The following is a 15574-nucleotide window of genomic DNA, read 5'->3' on the forward strand; positions in this document are numbered from 1 at the left end:
TAATTCACAAACTAATGATCCGACAGCTGTCAAATTTATGCACGCATCGTTTGAGAGTCAGGACCAACTAAAAAATATATGGATTTAATTCTAGTAGCGCCATCTATGTGTCAGGCCGGGGACTTTTTAATTGACCTGCTATGCATACGACACAGCCATCTTAGCACCTTTCCAAACACACCTTGATAAAATACAACTGTAGCTGAAAACATGGTGCATTAAATCCAATGAAGCAAAATTTATACATATATAGAACATGCACACCAGTGAATGTCAATAAATATTAACTTCCTCAAGCTGAGGATGCTAAATATCGTGTTACAAAAAAAACACATTTAAAAACGAATATTGAAACAAAAAACGTATGTTAGGTTATGTACATATAATCTAATTCATATGTTTGATATTATTATTTAATAATTACATTACTTGCGCATTACGATTATATAATCCCATTACGTTTCGTAATATATTAAGAATATTCGACTCTGTAAAAAAATTCTCCAAAATATAAAAAATAGACGAATTTTTCGAAATAACAATTAGCAAAACTAAAGTATACTCGTAAACTTCCATTTATTTTCGATCAACAGTCAATAATTTTAAGATAACAAACAAGAACGATCGACCACTACTAAAATAAAACGTCAAAACACAATAATACAACATATTAAGAGTGTCATCATACCTTGTTTACCACACGTAACGAAAGATACTAAAACACAACCGGCCTTTTAATTTTCGGTTTCGGCTGCCAAGAAATCTCGGCAGAAAAATCCTGTTTGATAAATCGGTCTTAACTTTATGACATTCTCTCATCCCGTCTCCAGTTTGCGATAGATCTGCGGCTTTACAATAAATTTAATCGTTTTCATATTTAAACTTATTGTTTCGGTAATAAAAAATTCGCAAATATGTATATTGTTGGTTGCATAACAACGGACACGGATTTATAAATCGTCATAGTGATCAAAACAAAACCATAATTCAATAAAATGATAATTTGTGTCAAAAAACTAATTAAAATCATCTAAACTATAATACAAGCAAAAACAAATTTTATGTATGTTCCTAATTGGTTAGAAATAACTGATCCATCCAATAAAAAACGTCATTATTGTCAGTTTAATGAGTTCAAAAACTACGACCAAACTTCTCAGAGCCTTCTGTTAATCCTAAATTTTAATTTACGATGATTAACGACAGTTCGTACTGTCAAATTGGATGATTTTAATATTTATCTGTCAAAAGTGACATTTTAGCCGTTATTATTAATATTTTATTCATTATTTGTACACGCTAAAAATAGTATTTGCCAAATTATAGAATAAATTTTATTATTTTTTGTTTACTTATTATTTTATTATATATAAAATAATATTTATATTATTTACGATATTCATTACAGTTCTTATTTAAATTAAATAACAGGTCCTGGGCTATAAACGATGATATTATACCATTTCAGCTTAAGTTTAAATTGGTTAGAGACGAAAAGTAAAGTAAACTTATTCAACGAAAGAAGAACTGGCGTTTTGACACATAACATCAAAAATAGTTGGAGTTGAAATACAGTGTATTGAACCAAAATCAATATATTTCGATTATGTAACTCAAAATCCAAACAACACTAATTAAAAGTGGTCAATCATAAAAAACGTCCTCACCAGCACACAGAAAAATCAAAGACATCTAACGATAAGTATTACTGGCCACAAGCCCAACTGAAATGTATAAAAGACTTGTTGGGAAACATTTTCATGCCTTGGAGAAGAATAAAAAATTATCGTAAAAAGGTTTCAGACAAACGAAAAAAGATATTCTTGTAAGTATCTGATTTCGTGCGCTTTATCTCGCGGTAAGACAAAACGAAATTACTTTGTCGCCGACCCGAGACGCGCTTTAGAAAGTCGAAATGCGCTTTGTACCGGGCGATCAATTCCCGGCTATCAATCGACGACCAAGGAAGACCAAAGTCAAGGACTGTTATTCATAAGCGATTGGTAAAGCGGAAGATGTGCGGCGCGTTTATATTTTTACTAATAGTTTGTTTATCTTACCCCGGTTGGAGCCAGGGACGCTTCCTTCTGCCCTATGTGCCGGAATCCATGCACCCACCTCTACCAGATCACGGTAATATCACCTTATATCCTCGTCGACCTAGTTTACACTGACCGACGGTTTATATTTAATATCGCCGGTGTGGAATGCGAACTTTTTTGTCGGTTCTTGACGGAAAACAAAATTTATTGCCTTTTTTTGCCCGAACGATATCACTTTCGGTTCGCATTCTATATCGAATATCTCCTAAAAATATAAACACCGTCGGAAACTATTCCGAAAATGTTGTAGTCGAACTGACGAACATCACCAGCAACGCCACCGATGCCGACATCGATCCCGAGACCTCCCCCGGACTGTTCCAGGGCGACATGGCGCTCAACAACGAGTTCTACAACTTCTGGAGGGTGGGAATCAGATGGGACGCCTTCCCCGACAAGTTATGGAAGAACGGAGTAGTTCCGTACACCATCTCGCCGTTATACGGTAAGAATCCTTCGATAGAGTGATGGAGACGATATCCGGTTGGAATGTCCGTAGAACCCGGCGATCAGGTAACCATCATCAAGGCGATCCGTACCCTGAACTATATGACCTGCGTGAGGTTCGTGCCGCACGATGGCAAGGCTAAGGACTACCTCCTAATCTGGCCGATAAAGTACCCGAAAGGATGCTGGTCCTTCGTCGGTAAGTACAACGATTATTCCATCAAGTCGGCGTGGTAAATAGTGGGTTTTACAGGTAGATTTGGGGGTGCGCAGATAGTGAGTCTACAGGCACCAGACAAGCACAGTCCGAATTGCCTGGGGAACGAAGGACGCGCCATACACGAGCTGATGCACGCCCTGGGAGTCTTCCACGAGCAATCCCGATGGGATCGGGACAAGTTCGTGAAGATCCACAACGAGAACATCATACCACGTAATGATATGATTCCTTTACCCCGCACCCTGTTAACGCAACCAATTCTTCCAGGATTCAAGTCCAATTTCGACAAACAGAGCCTGGAAAACACCACGTACAGTTTCGAGTACGACTACGACTCCATCATGCACTACGGCAAGAGCTTCTTCAGCAAGAGCAAGGGGAAACCAACCATAACGCCCAAGATGAGCCACGCCAACAAAATCGGACAGAGGAAAGGCATGTCCAAAGGCGACTGCCTGAAGCTCAACGACCTCTACGGATGTCTGGATAATCCGCGAACGAAAAGGAAATATTACAATATCTGTAACTTCATGGGTGTATGAGAAAATTATTTATTTATTTATTTATTGTTGTTATAACGTTGAAATAAAGACATATCCGGTTAAAACTGTTCATTTAAAACCTCCTATCTCCTCATTAATATTAAATCAAGGAATTAACACCGAAAATAAATCATCTCATTAAAATCAAACAATAAAAAACAACTAGAATTAGAATTGGCGAAAGAACTCGACCTATTATCACCAATTTTGTTTTTTCTTCTCCAAATCCACCGTCAGTTTTATAATAAAAATCTAGCCAAACCCATAACCAAATCTGATATGCAAGTTTGAATTATCAATGATCTAACTTATCATGATTATTTAGTAATAAACTAAAAACATATCAAATTAATAATGATAATAACAGTGACGACTCATTGAAGCTTCTTTTGTGGCTTCTTCTGAAGTGTGCCATGATTTTAATAAGACAAAAGACAAAGTAAGACAAAAACTTTAGTAAGACAAAAATCAATTTTTATTTAAAATTCTTATTTTGTTATCCATTTTAAATAATATGAATATTCTATAATGTAATTTATTCTTTACACAATAATATGCAGTGACTCTTCAAGAAGACTTTTTATTGATGTACCTCTAACAACTACTGCGATATTCACGTAAACAGATTTTTTATATAGTGTTTCCGAATAAAAAACATTTTGTAATACAAACAGAATGCTGTTGCTTTTATCTATTATAAATTTGTTCTTGAATGCCTTGTCTTTTTTCCTTTTCCACACAAAAATCAAAGAAAACCAAAGATTATTGTAACCGAACAATCTCTATGAATGATTTATGAACATATAAGATTATTTATTTACATATTATAACACAATGTTGAAATAAAAACCTATACAATTAAGTTTTAGTTTTAAACTATCCAATCCCAATTATTGATAATAAATTAACAATCAGTGTGTCAGAAAACAGAAAGAATAAAAAAATAAATAAAATAGGAATTAATAAATGAAACTCAACCTTTTCTCATCAATTTTATTTCTTCTTGGTACCCGCCTTGCCAAAAGCCACCACCAGGGGCTTGTCTTTCAAAATGAAACCATTGGTTTCATTCACTGCCTTCTGGGCCATCTCTATGCTGTCCAGTGTCACGAAGGCCTGACCTTTCATGCGACCCTCTTGCATCAGTCTTATGTTGAACTCGCTTGGTTTATCCGCATTTCCCTCCTCTCGATATCTGTAAAATACCAGAGCTAATGAAAGAGGTACAAATCAAACTGAAAATGTACCTGTTGTAAATATATTCCAAGTCCTGAAGAACCACACTTTTAGCACAGTTTTTTATGTATAACTTATTGGTTGGTGCTCCTGGATTGTAGTTCTTGAAAACAGGCACCACACTCAAATCTGAAATTTGATTTGCTGCCAGTTCCTCCTGGGAGATGCATGGGTAATCATCTTCAGGAGATGCTGGACTGTCCTCTGGCAACACCTTCTGTTCTTCACTTACTTTTATGGGTGATAGTGACTTCTCAGCTTCTGTTTCCATAGAGCACTCAGTATTTTGATCTTTACTTAATTCTTCATGAATGTCTTCACCAGCATCAACTTTTTCTGGAGATTTAGGAGTTTCCATAGGGTGATCATCATCTTTAACGACCTGATCCACAGTTGTTGGAGGTTGATCTTCTTGATGCCTGGCATTATCAGCACATTCATTCAGTTCAACTTTTGGTGACAATTTGTTTACAACAGCCTCCATCAGCAAATCAGTTTTTGAGGCTTCTCTAACTTCTATAGAAACAGAACTTTGTTTAAGTATCAAAGATTCCTGAGCACCTTTAGCATCATCGCCTGAGGATGGGTTAACTTTCAGTTCTATTTTCCTTTGAGCCTGAACCTCCACCTAAAATGTTAGCACAAATATAATTTGATAGTTTATTCTGACTGAACTGATTACCTTTTCAAAAACATCTTCACATTTTTCTGGTGGTTTCTTAACCACCTGCCCAACACTTTGTTTATTGAACTTGGGTCTTTTGACCATCTTTTTCTGTGATATTTGCCTTTTTTGTGGGATGATTTCTTTTGATTTATTTGATTCTCCATCACTTTCAATCTCAGACTCTGAATCTGAAACCACAGGTTTGCTTGGTGTTATCTCTACAGGTTTCATTTCAACAACTGGTTGTTGGGCAGGTTGTACAGTTCTAATTGGTGGATTGGGCATTGCAAACGGTGGAGGCAAGTTCATTTTATTCATTAAATGGAGAACCTAACGATTTATTTACGGAAATAAAAAAAGTTGACCAAATACCATACAAACCTGTGTATAAAATCTTGGAACTGTCGCCAAAGCATGAGCAATATTATTTATAGTAGGCCTGTTGGCTTTAGGATAATTATATTTTAAATGTGCCGGTGGTGGTTGGTAGAAACCCACTGAATCATTGAAAGCGTTTATTTTATTTATGAAAGACTTAAAAAACTTTTGATCTGGAGCATCACGAACATCATCCACTTTCTTATTATCTAAGATACCTTGTAACAAATCTGTATCGGCATATTCCACACATAAACGACAGTTTAGTACATTAATTTGATGAAGACGATACATGACGTTCTTGGATATTTCTTCATTTTCAAACTTAGCATATACCACCGATTTTGCTTTGGCTTTGGACGTTATTACTTTTGCCTTAATGGCACCGAAATGTTTTATAAAATCCTCTTTTTGTGCATCCGATAGTTCCTTTGGCAAGTGCTTAATTCGAAGTGTGTCTTTACAAACCATTTTGTACTTTTTCTGGTTTTCACTTAAAATAACAGTCAAAAAAACAGTATAACTCGCTTTGACGTTTTATAAGGTTATTTTGAAATCTTCTTCTTCCTTCTTTTTTCAACTTTTGTTTATGTATTTGAGTTTGTCACTAGCTAAGGTTGAGGTCAATATTTTCAAGATTTAAAATAATCCCAAAACATATACGAATTTTATTCGTTTTATTTTTTGATAAAACATCCAAACACAAAGTAACAACATGTGTTCGCTATCAATATAATTCATTAAAAACTCTAAAAACATGATTTTTAATACTATTATGTCTATCTTATCCTTGACTGGATCACTAAAAATATATTTTTAAATCCTGGCAGTGGATTTTTATTATAAGTATAACTAAAATTAATAAGGTAAGGCAATGTATATTTTAGTTTTTTTCGCTATCATACTAATTATATTTAATTGTATAACTATATAGACATTTTTCAATTCAGATGGTTGGTTGGAGTAAATCAAATGAGAATTTAAATCAATTTGATTTTGCTTTTGCTGGAGGGGCGTCTGGATTTATTACGCGAGCTATATGTCAACCTTTGGATGTTTTAAAAATTAGATTTCAGTTACAAGTAGAACCTATTTCTCATCGGGCAATTCACAATTCAAAATACAGGCAAGTTGCATCAAATTTGCCTAAATTAAAAATGATAGTGTGGAATTATATGTTACTAGATCAATATATCAAGCGGTAGGTCTAATAGTTAAAGAGGAAGGTGTAAAGGCTTTCTGGAAGGGTCACGTTCCTGCCCAATGGTTGTCAATAAGTTATGGTATAGCCCAGTTCTGGACTTTTGAAGTCCTGAGTAGGAATGTACATAAATTAACCAATAACTCAAATAATGTGAAACCAGTAATAAATTTTGCTTGTGGATCTATAGCAGGTTGGTCAATTAGTAGTAACATATTTATTAACATGAGTTATGGTGTGATATTGTAGGTAGTGTTGCTACAGTGGTTTCATTTCCCTTTGATGTAGTTAGAACTAGATTTGTAGCACAAAGTGAACAGAGAAAGGTGTATCATGGTATGGTGGCAGCCTGTAGGGAAATATATGCCAAAGAGGGCCCTGTTGTCTTATTCAGGGGACTGTGGCCCACTGTCCTACAAATAGGGCCCCACGCGGGCGCACAGTTCATGTGTTACAAACTATTTGATGATTTCTACAAGCGTATAATAAAAGCAGAGAACACCACTTTGTCGAGCAGTTTATTTGCTGGGAGTCTGGCTGGGTTATGTGCCAAAGCCTTCATCTATCCATTTGATTTGGTCAAGAAACGTCTACAGGTCCAGGGATTTCATCATGCCAGGGAGCATTTTGGTCAGACATTTCATTGTGAAGGCTTAATTGATTGCTTTATTCGTATCTATAAAATTGAAGGTATACCTGGATATTTTAAGGGGCTATACCCTAGCTTAATAAAGGCTGTGTGTGCCACAGCCTTGCATTTCAGCAGTTATGAAATGGTTTGTAAATTATTGGTGGTTTTAAAGGAAACTCATTAGTTGAAATGGTGTCTAGTCGAAATTTTACAGTTACCAGAGTCTGTGATATATATTTTTTTCAAGTTATTTTTAAGAATACTCAGGATTAATTTTTACCATCATAGAAAAGTTATTTTCGTTTTTTTTTTGCAAAATAGTAGCTATATATCATATTATTAATAGCTCTGCAAGCCAGTATTTGTTTTTCTTATCAAAACATACAGTAAACATTTTTAAATAAACAGATATCAGCACCCTATCTAAAAATAACATAAAATAGGTAATATGTAATGTGCTTCTAGTCAATGTAATTCCAAAATATTTAAAATGTAGAAAATAAATGACAAAAGTGTATTAAATTTTTTAGACTTTACCCACTATCTGAAAAATTCATCCTGTCAACATTTATAAAACCCACATTTTATACAAAATATTCTGGTTTTTTTTAATTAGCTGATTTTTTAAATTTTAAATATATTGTATGTCAGGCAACTAATGATACATCCAAGTATGATACGTGGCGGACATGAAGAATTCATTATAGAGTTTGACAACCATGTGAGAGCTCTATCTCTGTTTAAATGTATATCAGAGAAAAAGATAAAATTCTTTGGGACTATGGAAATATCGCAACCGATACGAAATGCTGGTTGGTCTCGGATCTTAGACGCGTCACCAAAAATTCTACAGTCGACAGCGTTTACAGCGAGGAAGTCGTGGCAGTCCGTGTGTTTCCATAAACGAAAACCAGCCGAAAAACCATGGAAATAGGAGCTGATTTGGTACAGAGCCAACTGTTACTGGTGATTCCGGTGGCTATAGTGATTGTTACCTGTATCTCGTTGTTTATTTATGCAATAAGACCCAATCAGCAGCCGATAATCAAGTTTAACAATTCCGAACAAGATCGAAAAACAGCTGGAAAAAAGAAGAAGCTGAAAGAAAAGGTACGTTTCTATTAATTTACCCGAATCTAACGTGACCTAGTTAAAACAAATGACTCGTGTGCTTTGTGTTTGGATAATTTTTCCATATGTTTTCATTTCATTATAACTTTCTAGATTCGGTGCATTTAAAACAATAGTCTTTTTAACAAATTTGCATATTAATGGTAGCACAATGTATCGTCGGTTATTTCATTATTTGATTTATGGTAAACTGAAAACAACAATTATCCCAGGTCACTTTTAAGTTATAGCATAAAGGGAAAGTAAATATTTTTATTTGGTTGTAAGTAATCAGATAATTTATAGAGATAAATATGGATCCACTGTATTAGATTAGTTTATTCCGTTTGTTTGATAATTAAGATATATATTTATTAATTAGATATGTATTTTTAGAAAGCCCCTGCTAATGGTCATGTTTCTACTGGTGTTTCTAAAGCTGAAAAGTCCCCAGCCAAAGAAAAGAAACCTAGTGAATCAGTGAAGAAGGAGAATGTTGAAGTTGCTCCCAAAGTCAACAAGAAGAGTGAGAATGTGAAGGAAAGTAAAAAAGGGGAACCAGCAAAGAAACCTGCTGAAGTCCCTAAGAAATCTACTGAGAATAATAAGAAAACAACAGAAGCAGCTAAGAAACCAGCAGAACCTGCTAAGAAACCAGCAGAAGGTGCTAAGAAACCAGCAGAAGCTGCCAAAAAATCAGCGGCAGGTGGTAAAAAACCAGAATCTACTAAGAAATCTGCGCCAGTTAAAAAACCAGATGAAAAACAGGAACCCAAAAAGAAAGCTAACAAAAAGGTATGGGACTGTTTTATTTTTATGTGATGCGATTCAAGCAATTTTTTGTATTCTTTCCATAGGCGAATGTAGAGAAACCAGCTGATTTCGACGACGGTGGCTGGGAAACTGTTCCTACCAAAGCTGACAAGAAGAAGAAGACCGAGCAGACCTCAACCCCTGCCAAGAAAGAGAAGAAGACGAAAAAGGCATCGTCTGACACCCCCTCCAAGGAACCTGAAGTGAAGAAAGAGGAACCGACACCGGCGCAACAGTCGAAACCCGAGCCGACGGCTGAGGAACCCGAGAAAACTCAGGAGGAACCCGTCCCCGTAGTGGAGGAGAAGAAGGAGAAGAAAAAATCCAAGAAGGCCAAGGCTGGCGCCTCCGAGATCCCGGCAGCTGACAAAGTTCCAGAGCCAGCTCCCAAGGCGGCCGCCGTTCCCGAGAGAACTACCGCCAAAGCCGCGTCCAAGGCGGCCGCGGAACCGGCCCCCACACCCTCGAAAGCAGGGGCCGTGTTCGACGAGTTAGGAGGTAAGTCCCGGTGGTTTATGACGTGAGAACAGTCGCCGTCAGTGATCCTGTCGTTACAGATACATGGACCGAACCGAAAGCCGCGAAGAAAAGCAAGAAGAAAGCCCGCAGGGAAAACTAATGACCGACGACACCCTCTCAGTTACTAACGTAGTAAGTTAAGGGGCTCCGGCTCCGAGCCCGCTTGTGATCGTACCTCAGAACATTCTCAAACCTGTCACGGAGGAGGTTCTTCTTCCGTATATTTTTTTTTAATCCGACAAAAGTCTGAAAAATGACCCGAAATCACCACCCGCGTAATGGGGAGCCGTCATTTTACATCCGGACCGACGAAGAAATACTCACCCCCCGGTTCCCCTGTTCCCAGCGGGTGGGGGAAAGGCAAATAATCGAAGATCGATCGTCATCGAAATCATATCACAATCGAAGTTGGCGACGTGCGTTTTTCCCTGATCATCACAAATGTTTCGAGGACTAGATCTATAAGTGATTGGAAGTTGGAATTGAGTTTTATCCAGTTTGGGTCTCTTGTATATATATAAATTTATATAATCGGGATGGAATTATATCTAATCTGAAGTGGTTGCTCGTACGTTATCTGCTTTGTTCTCTGTACATATATATGTATCTTTAACTGTATCAAGCAATTGTCTATCTGGTTCTAGACGTGTATAGTAAGGGTTGTATAAAACAAGGCAAGAACTATATATACGTGTGTATATATATATATACATATATAGTTATCGATTTCATGCTCTATCAAAATATGGGTGTTAGTATTATTTTTGTATCGAAATAAAAAAATCATATACATATATATATTAGAGGCAGTGTACATAGTTGCAATATTTGTACATTCCATCGAAAGTTAGTACTAAGTGACAAAGAATTTTTGAAACCCCTATGAACATGTGCCAATAATTAATTGGAAAGAAAAAAAAACTTAAAATCAACTATCCTTTAACGTCTCGTGCTATCTCCAGTCAAGGAATAATATGAGAACAAAATCGTAACGAAGAATAATGTATACATAATGCCTTAATCGTATTTTTTAAAAAATATATATATTTTTGCGTATAACAATGTGAAAATATTAATTTTAAAATAGCAGTAAGCGTATGTCTTCCATATATTCGGTCTTTTGTCATTTGTTTTTTAAGGTTTTTGTTTTTAGTTCCAATAGATCGCGCACTATAGCTGTTTTGGCTGTGAATCAAAAATAATCCTTTTCCGTTGTTTTTAGTCCTCCTTAACTGGCACCAACTGTTTTTTGTTTTAATCCTTCATATTATAGTATAATGTGCATTTTTTAATTTTTTTTATTACTACTGTAATTCAATATTTGATGAATAAGGTGTATTTTTTAAGTTTTTGTTGTAGTCTATTGCATAAAGTTTATTAGTAGGATTCCTTTTATATTTATTGCATTTTTTTCATCAACAATTGTCGTACACAGGGCGACTTGATTCGAAATCCCACGCGGTCCTTTATTTAATTGAACTACCTGATTGTCTGTGCTAGTTTTCTTTTGTCATCTCGCCCTGTCACTGGATATAATCGTGTTTCAGTTTTTTTATGTAATTTTCCTTAGTAATAATCGAGCATAAGGTATTTTTATGAGTGTCTTAAAAAGGTTTAGGTAGAAGTTGACGAAAAAAAGAATTAAGATAGTCGCGGTTTGAAAGTGTGTTTTTCGATTCCGTCTGTGACGCAAGATTTTTGCATTTTGTTCGTTTAAACTGGACGATAGATAGTATTAAGTGATTCGCTCGAGGGGGCCATTTCTGACTCGCGCCTGACGAGAAAATGGCCCTCTCCACACCTGTATATTTACGCCGATATTTTTCCTAATCAACTTTTGGTCTATGGATTGTTTATCTTTTTGGGGGACCATTTTTAAATAAAAAATGTTAAAATTATTTGTTTTTTTATTTATCGCCTTCGCCATTTTATGTTCAGTAACTATAAAGTTAGAACTTATTACTGAATAATGTTCATACTTTGTGGATTTGTAGCCTCCCTTCTTTTTTTGGAGAACGTTTGGTATTTAATATACTTATTTTTTACAATCTATCTGCATCGTATAATAAAATAAGAGTTTAAAGAAAACATGTCGAGAAAACAAGAGTAAGTCCTACGATCATCGCGTTCACGCTAAGATGGCAGAACGTAAACTATCTGAAACCATTCGGAAAGACTCGGAAGCTTAAAATTGTCACCTATAAATAATATTTCATATAATTTGGGTTTACTAGATAATTGTGACAATGATAAGATTGGTCATACAGTGAGCTAACTCACATTAAGTTTTCCTAGTTTCTCAATCCTCACTCCACTTTTTTATATTCCATATGAATATAAAAAACAACCAAACTATAACCACAGAGAACACTGACTATATATAATAGATTTATATTATTTCCTTCACCATTTTGTTGCTAATTTTTGTTTAATTGAAATATATATTCTTAGTATCGTTTTATTTCTTTTTTACCGCTTGTAAAAAAAACATGAGCCGGAGTTTTAATTATTTTTATACGAGGTGTAAAGAATTTTAGCAATTTATCTTTATATATAGTCATGAAAATGTGTGATTTTTCTTTATGTTCAAGTTTTTTCCTGTCATTTCTGTTCAAGTAATCGCAGCTTAATAAAAATTACAGGAATTATAAAGAATTTTATGTTGAATCGAATGGTAATATTATAATTTTTGTACATCTGGTTTTTCAGTTATGTAATGAAAAACGTATTTTCAAAAATTCAGTGGGTTTCTGTTTATATCTTAAAAATAAAAATGTTATGAAAACTATGCCAACTATGCATATATTTTGCCATTTGTAGGCCTTTTGGTGTTATTTTATCAAAGTATGTTATTATTTGGTTCAGTTACAGCTGGGTTTTGGATCGTCTTGGGTAGAACAAATTAGGATATTCCTAGATTGTCATGCAATGGTGAACTTGTAACAGAAATGCAGCCTTACAGGTTTGAATTATATGATGTTCCCTACTGTTTTCAGCTACAGTATCGTCTTAGAAATGACCAAACCGAACTGGAAGCCCTGTAGACTTTTCGCCCCAGAAACAATTAACCCCATTCCATAAAAACCACATTTACGGTAACTTGTACGCCCAGTTAAGACCAATGTTTTAGCACGCGAATGTTGTCACGCAATTCGTCATACTTTCAACTAAGTTTACCCCGACCAGTGGCGTAGTGTCGTGGGGGTGACAAAATTTCACTATAAATATTAAAATATTGTAAATATTTGAACAATTTTTCCTTACTACTCCTGTGACTAAAATCGAGGAATCGCTCTTCTTTAAATGAATGTGTAATAACAACATATTGTTTGCTGTAGCGGCTGACGGAACTGTCTGTGCTGACCTACAAGGATTTGCCATGTCCAAAAGGACGTGGAAAAGGAAATGCTTTGCATCAGGTAGTACTGGTGACGCTTTAAGTTAAAGAGTCTAACAGGTCCAAAACAATAAGAAGGAACATTTTGTTCTTGTAAAATTCAAGCTGGAAGATAATCTGCCCAATATTACAATAATGCTCTTTTTTTGGCCTGGAACCGAGAAGGGATACCTGGTCGGGAAGACCCTCAAGAATAAGCGAGTTGAACTGGTTATGTGGAGACTGCTTCTGGGCAACCTACTAAACCCCACCCTATCAGTTGATCCAATGACCCTAACTGATACTTCTTACTGTTAGTAAGGAGGGTGTCCGTAACCGGTAACACCGTTAAGAGGCACAAGTGCCAGGCAAGGACGTGGCGTCATTATCACACCACCCAGCTTGCGGTACATGAGTTAATCGCTCGACAGAGCAGGTCGAGACAATTTGGAGTTAGAGCACGACGGGGAAGTGTCGGCTGTGATAGAATAAGGCCACGAAGAGCCAAATGAGTTATTGGCCTAAAATATCGGCCAGCTCGGTAATACATCTATTGTCCGAGAGACGAAAAATGGATAAATATCTCGAGTAAACTTCGGATATAAAATCGTGAACTTGGGGGACGTCTGTTTCTCTATGAAGTTAATTGTTACTGACGAACCATGGGGCATTGATTATTCTCCTGAGAATTTTGTTTTGAAAGACTTGAAGACGTTCCACCTGGCTAGGTGAGACGTATTTTAGATAGACACTGGAGCCGTATAGAACGACTGATCGAACCAGCATCTTGTACAGCAGAGATTTTATAGAGAGGAAGCCTGCTGGTCCGGTTGATAAGCGGAAACAGCAAATTAACAATACCTTGACCTTTATGGAGGGACCTTTGAATGTGGGAATTCCACCTAAATTTGCGATCGAAGAGAAGACCGAGATTGGTAGCTTCTTCTGACCATGAGATTCCAGCGTTCTCGATTTAGAAGACCCGAAATGCTCGGTGCGAAACGCTTCTTGTGGAAGAAGATGGCCTGGGTTTCCTGTGGGTTGACCTGCAACCTCCAGAAATGTAACCACTGGACCGTCTCATCGAGTTGTTTTTGGAGTCTGCTTCGGATGTGCGGTGCTACTCTTGAAGAAGCAAAGTAAGCAGTGTCGTCTGCGTAAAAAGCTGCCTCAACTTGTGGTCTCCTAGGGATATCTGAAAGAAAAATATTAAATAGAGCGGGTGCCACGGGGGAGCCTTGTGGAACTCCTGCGTCGATGGTTTTCCGGCTAGAGAGAATATCTTTAATCTTCACCTGGAACGATCGTCCTGACAGAAATGATTTGATAAGAGCTGTTAGGTCATCAGGTAGAACTAATCGGATGCATTTCGCCACAAAGCCTTCATACCTTGTCAAAGGCTTTGGTTAGGTCCAAGAAGACCGTTCCAAGTCTTTCACGTCGGCTAAAAGCACAGTTGATTTTTGCGGCCAGACGATGGACCTGATGAACGGCCGAGTGTTTGGCGCGGAACCCGAATTGCTCATCTGGAAGGATATTGTTTATCTTTGTAAAATCATTAAGAGCATAAAGAATTGCCCTTTCAGAAAGCTTGGGAATGGAACTTAGTAGGCTGATAGGTCTGTAGTCAGAAGGTGATGACTTAGCTCCTTTTTTGGGGATAACTGCAATGAATGCATGTTTCCATGTGGATGGAAAGTGTTGCAGCCTCAGAATGGCGTTGATGATATTACTTAGCTCGGCGAGCTGCTTGTAGGGAAGATTTTTGAGTTAGGCTATCGAAACCCGGGGCCTTCTTGTTCCGAATCTTGCTGATCATTTGCGTGAGTATTTTAGGAGTGACTAGATGGTTTAAACGATAACTCGGAGGCACTTGAGAACGAACGGAGTTGGCATTCCTGATGATTCCGTCGTTCTCAGCAGCGTTTATATTTGTAGCAGGAGGGAGGCGTTCCATTTGGGCCTTATAGCTTTTAGCGAAGAGCTCGACCTTTTCATGGTCGGTGACTGCGAAAGTTCCTGTCTCCTACAATAATGCTCGGAATATTTTTCACAATTATCAGAAGCAATGCCAGATGTGAGAGAATTTTTTCTAAGTATATTTGTAGATCTTGTTGACCATCACTTGTACTTCTTCTACAGCCTTAGACGGAGATACCTCTTTTGCCATGATAACTGTATCGTCAGCAAATGTTCCAAATACTGATTATATTGTTGTTGAGATATAAATAGTACAGAGCAGATACAGGAGTGATCCCAAGACATTACTCTGTGGAACTCCAGCCCAAATAGGTTCAATGTAGTGCCTTTTCAAAAACCGCAGTTAATCTGT

General features: G+C 36.7%; 4 protein-coding genes and 1 long non-coding RNA gene across 7 annotated transcripts in view; 3 read left to right on the top strand and 2 right to left on the bottom strand.

The window, feature by feature from the left end:
* LOC143203620 (uncharacterized) overlaps window positions 1–2193 on the bottom strand; it is a 42253-nt gene extending 40060 nt beyond the window's left edge. The window contains exon 1 of the long non-coding RNA XR_013007382.1: window positions 2061–2193. This is a non-coding gene — a long non-coding RNA (uncharacterized LOC143203620). The remainder of the gene's footprint in view (window positions 1–2060) is intronic.
* On the top strand, window positions 1874–3376 carry LOC143203615 (hatching enzyme 1.2). Of its 2 annotated transcripts, XM_076415839.1 has the most exons (5): window positions 1874–2133; window positions 2353–2547; window positions 2602–2748; window positions 2803–2982; window positions 3037–3376. In XM_076415839.1, exons 1-5 carry the CDS (start codon window positions 2016–2018, stop codon window positions 3309–3311), a joined length of 915 nt encoding a protein of 304 aa, XP_076271954.1. In that variant the 5' UTR covers window positions 1874–2015; the 3' UTR covers window positions 3312–3376. The 2 variants fall into 2 exon arrangements, with proteins under 2 accessions (XP_076271954.1, XP_076271953.1); XM_076415838.1 differs by having other exon boundaries at window positions 2083–2547.
* A 914-nt stretch (window positions 3377–4290) lies between these two features.
* On the bottom strand, window positions 4291–6147 carry LOC143203608 (RNA-binding region-containing protein 3). Its single transcript, XM_076415830.1, has 4 exons — window positions 5596–6147; window positions 5230–5544; window positions 4559–5175; window positions 4291–4506 (listed from the first exon to the last, which is right to left on the bottom strand). Exons 1-4 carry the CDS (start codon window positions 6061–6063, stop codon window positions 4305–4307), a joined length of 1602 nt encoding a protein of 533 aa, XP_076271945.1. The 5' UTR covers window positions 6064–6147; the 3' UTR covers window positions 4291–4304.
* A 170-nt stretch (window positions 6148–6317) lies between these two features.
* On the top strand, window positions 6318–7758 carry Tpc1 (Thiamine pyrophosphate carrier protein 1). 2 transcript variants are annotated; one of them, XM_076415836.1, is made up of 4 exons: window positions 6318–6458; window positions 6543–6718; window positions 6778–6986; window positions 7043–7758. In XM_076415836.1, the coding sequence occupies exons 2-4, from the start codon at window positions 6543–6545 to the stop codon at window positions 7606–7608; spliced, it is 951 nt and encodes a 316-aa protein (XP_076271951.1). In that variant the 5' UTR covers window positions 6318–6458; the 3' UTR covers window positions 7609–7758. The 2 variants fall into 2 exon arrangements, with proteins under 2 accessions (XP_076271951.1, XP_076271950.1); XM_076415835.1 differs by having other exon boundaries at window positions 6323–6458; window positions 6527–6718.
* A 421-nt stretch (window positions 7759–8179) lies between these two features.
* LOC143203610 (uncharacterized) lies at window positions 8180–11764 on the top strand. The gene is made up of 4 exons (XM_076415832.1): window positions 8180–8534; window positions 8931–9329; window positions 9392–9845; window positions 9905–11764. The coding sequence occupies exons 1-4, from the start codon at window positions 8349–8351 to the stop codon at window positions 9964–9966; spliced, it is 1101 nt and encodes a 366-aa protein (XP_076271947.1). The 5' UTR covers window positions 8180–8348; the 3' UTR covers window positions 9967–11764.
* Window positions 11765–15574: the final 3810 nt, after the last annotated feature.

The sequence above is a fragment of the Rhynchophorus ferrugineus genome, unplaced genomic scaffold (genome assembly GCF_030347505.1).
Source record: "Rhynchophorus ferrugineus isolate W39M unplaced genomic scaffold, kcgeb_rfMv2 rfM10, whole genome shotgun sequence".
In the NCBI taxonomy this organism is placed as follows: domain Eukaryota; kingdom Metazoa; phylum Arthropoda; class Insecta; order Coleoptera; family Curculionidae; genus Rhynchophorus; species Rhynchophorus ferrugineus.

What these genes read in the sequence shown, in the direction of transcription:
- LOC143203615 (XM_076415838.1), top strand. Translation starts at nt 2,208, where the DNA reads ATGCGAACTTTTTTGTCGGTTCTTGACGGAAAACAAAATTTATTGCCT. An exon ending in AGGATGCTGGTCCTTCGTCG is followed by an intron (nt 2,749 to 2,802) that starts GTAAGTACAACG and finishes TGGGTTTTACAG; the next exon opens with GTAGATTTGGGGGTGCGCAG. An exon ending in CAACGAGAACATCATACCAC is followed by an intron (nt 2,983 to 3,036) that starts GTAATGATATGA and finishes CAATTCTTCCAG; the next exon opens with GATTCAAGTCCAATTTCGAC.
- LOC143203608 (XM_076415830.1), bottom strand. Translation starts at nt 6,063, where the DNA reads ATGGTTTGTAAAGACACACTTCGAATTAAGCACTTGCCAAAGGAACTA. An exon ending in GTGAAGATGTTTTTGAAAAG is followed by an intron (nt 5,176 to 5,229) that starts GTAATCAGTTCA and finishes CTAACATTTTAG; the next exon opens with GTGGAGGTTCAGGCTCAAAG. An exon ending in TTGGAATATATTTACAACAG is followed by an intron (nt 4,507 to 4,558) that starts GTACATTTTCAG and finishes GGTATTTTACAG; the next exon opens with ATATCGAGAGGAGGGAAATG.
- Tpc1 (XM_076415836.1), top strand. Translation starts at nt 6,543, where the DNA reads ATGGTTGGTTGGAGTAAATCAAATGAGAATTTAAATCAATTTGATTTT. An exon ending in ATTCACAATTCAAAATACAG is followed by an intron (nt 6,719 to 6,777) that starts GCAAGTTGCATC and finishes ATATGTTACTAG; the next exon opens with ATCAATATATCAAGCGGTAG. An exon ending in TGCTTGTGGATCTATAGCAG is followed by an intron (nt 6,987 to 7,042) that starts GTTGGTCAATTA and finishes GTGATATTGTAG; the next exon opens with GTAGTGTTGCTACAGTGGTT.
- LOC143203610 (XM_076415832.1), top strand. Translation starts at nt 8,349, where the DNA reads ATGGAAATAGGAGCTGATTTGGTACAGAGCCAACTGTTACTGGTGATT. An exon ending in AAAAGAAAGCTAACAAAAAG is followed by an intron (nt 9,330 to 9,391) that starts GTATGGGACTGT and finishes TTCTTTCCATAG; the next exon opens with GCGAATGTAGAGAAACCAGC. An exon ending in CGTGTTCGACGAGTTAGGAG is followed by an intron (nt 9,846 to 9,904) that starts GTAAGTCCCGGT and finishes CTGTCGTTACAG; the next exon opens with ATACATGGACCGAACCGAAA.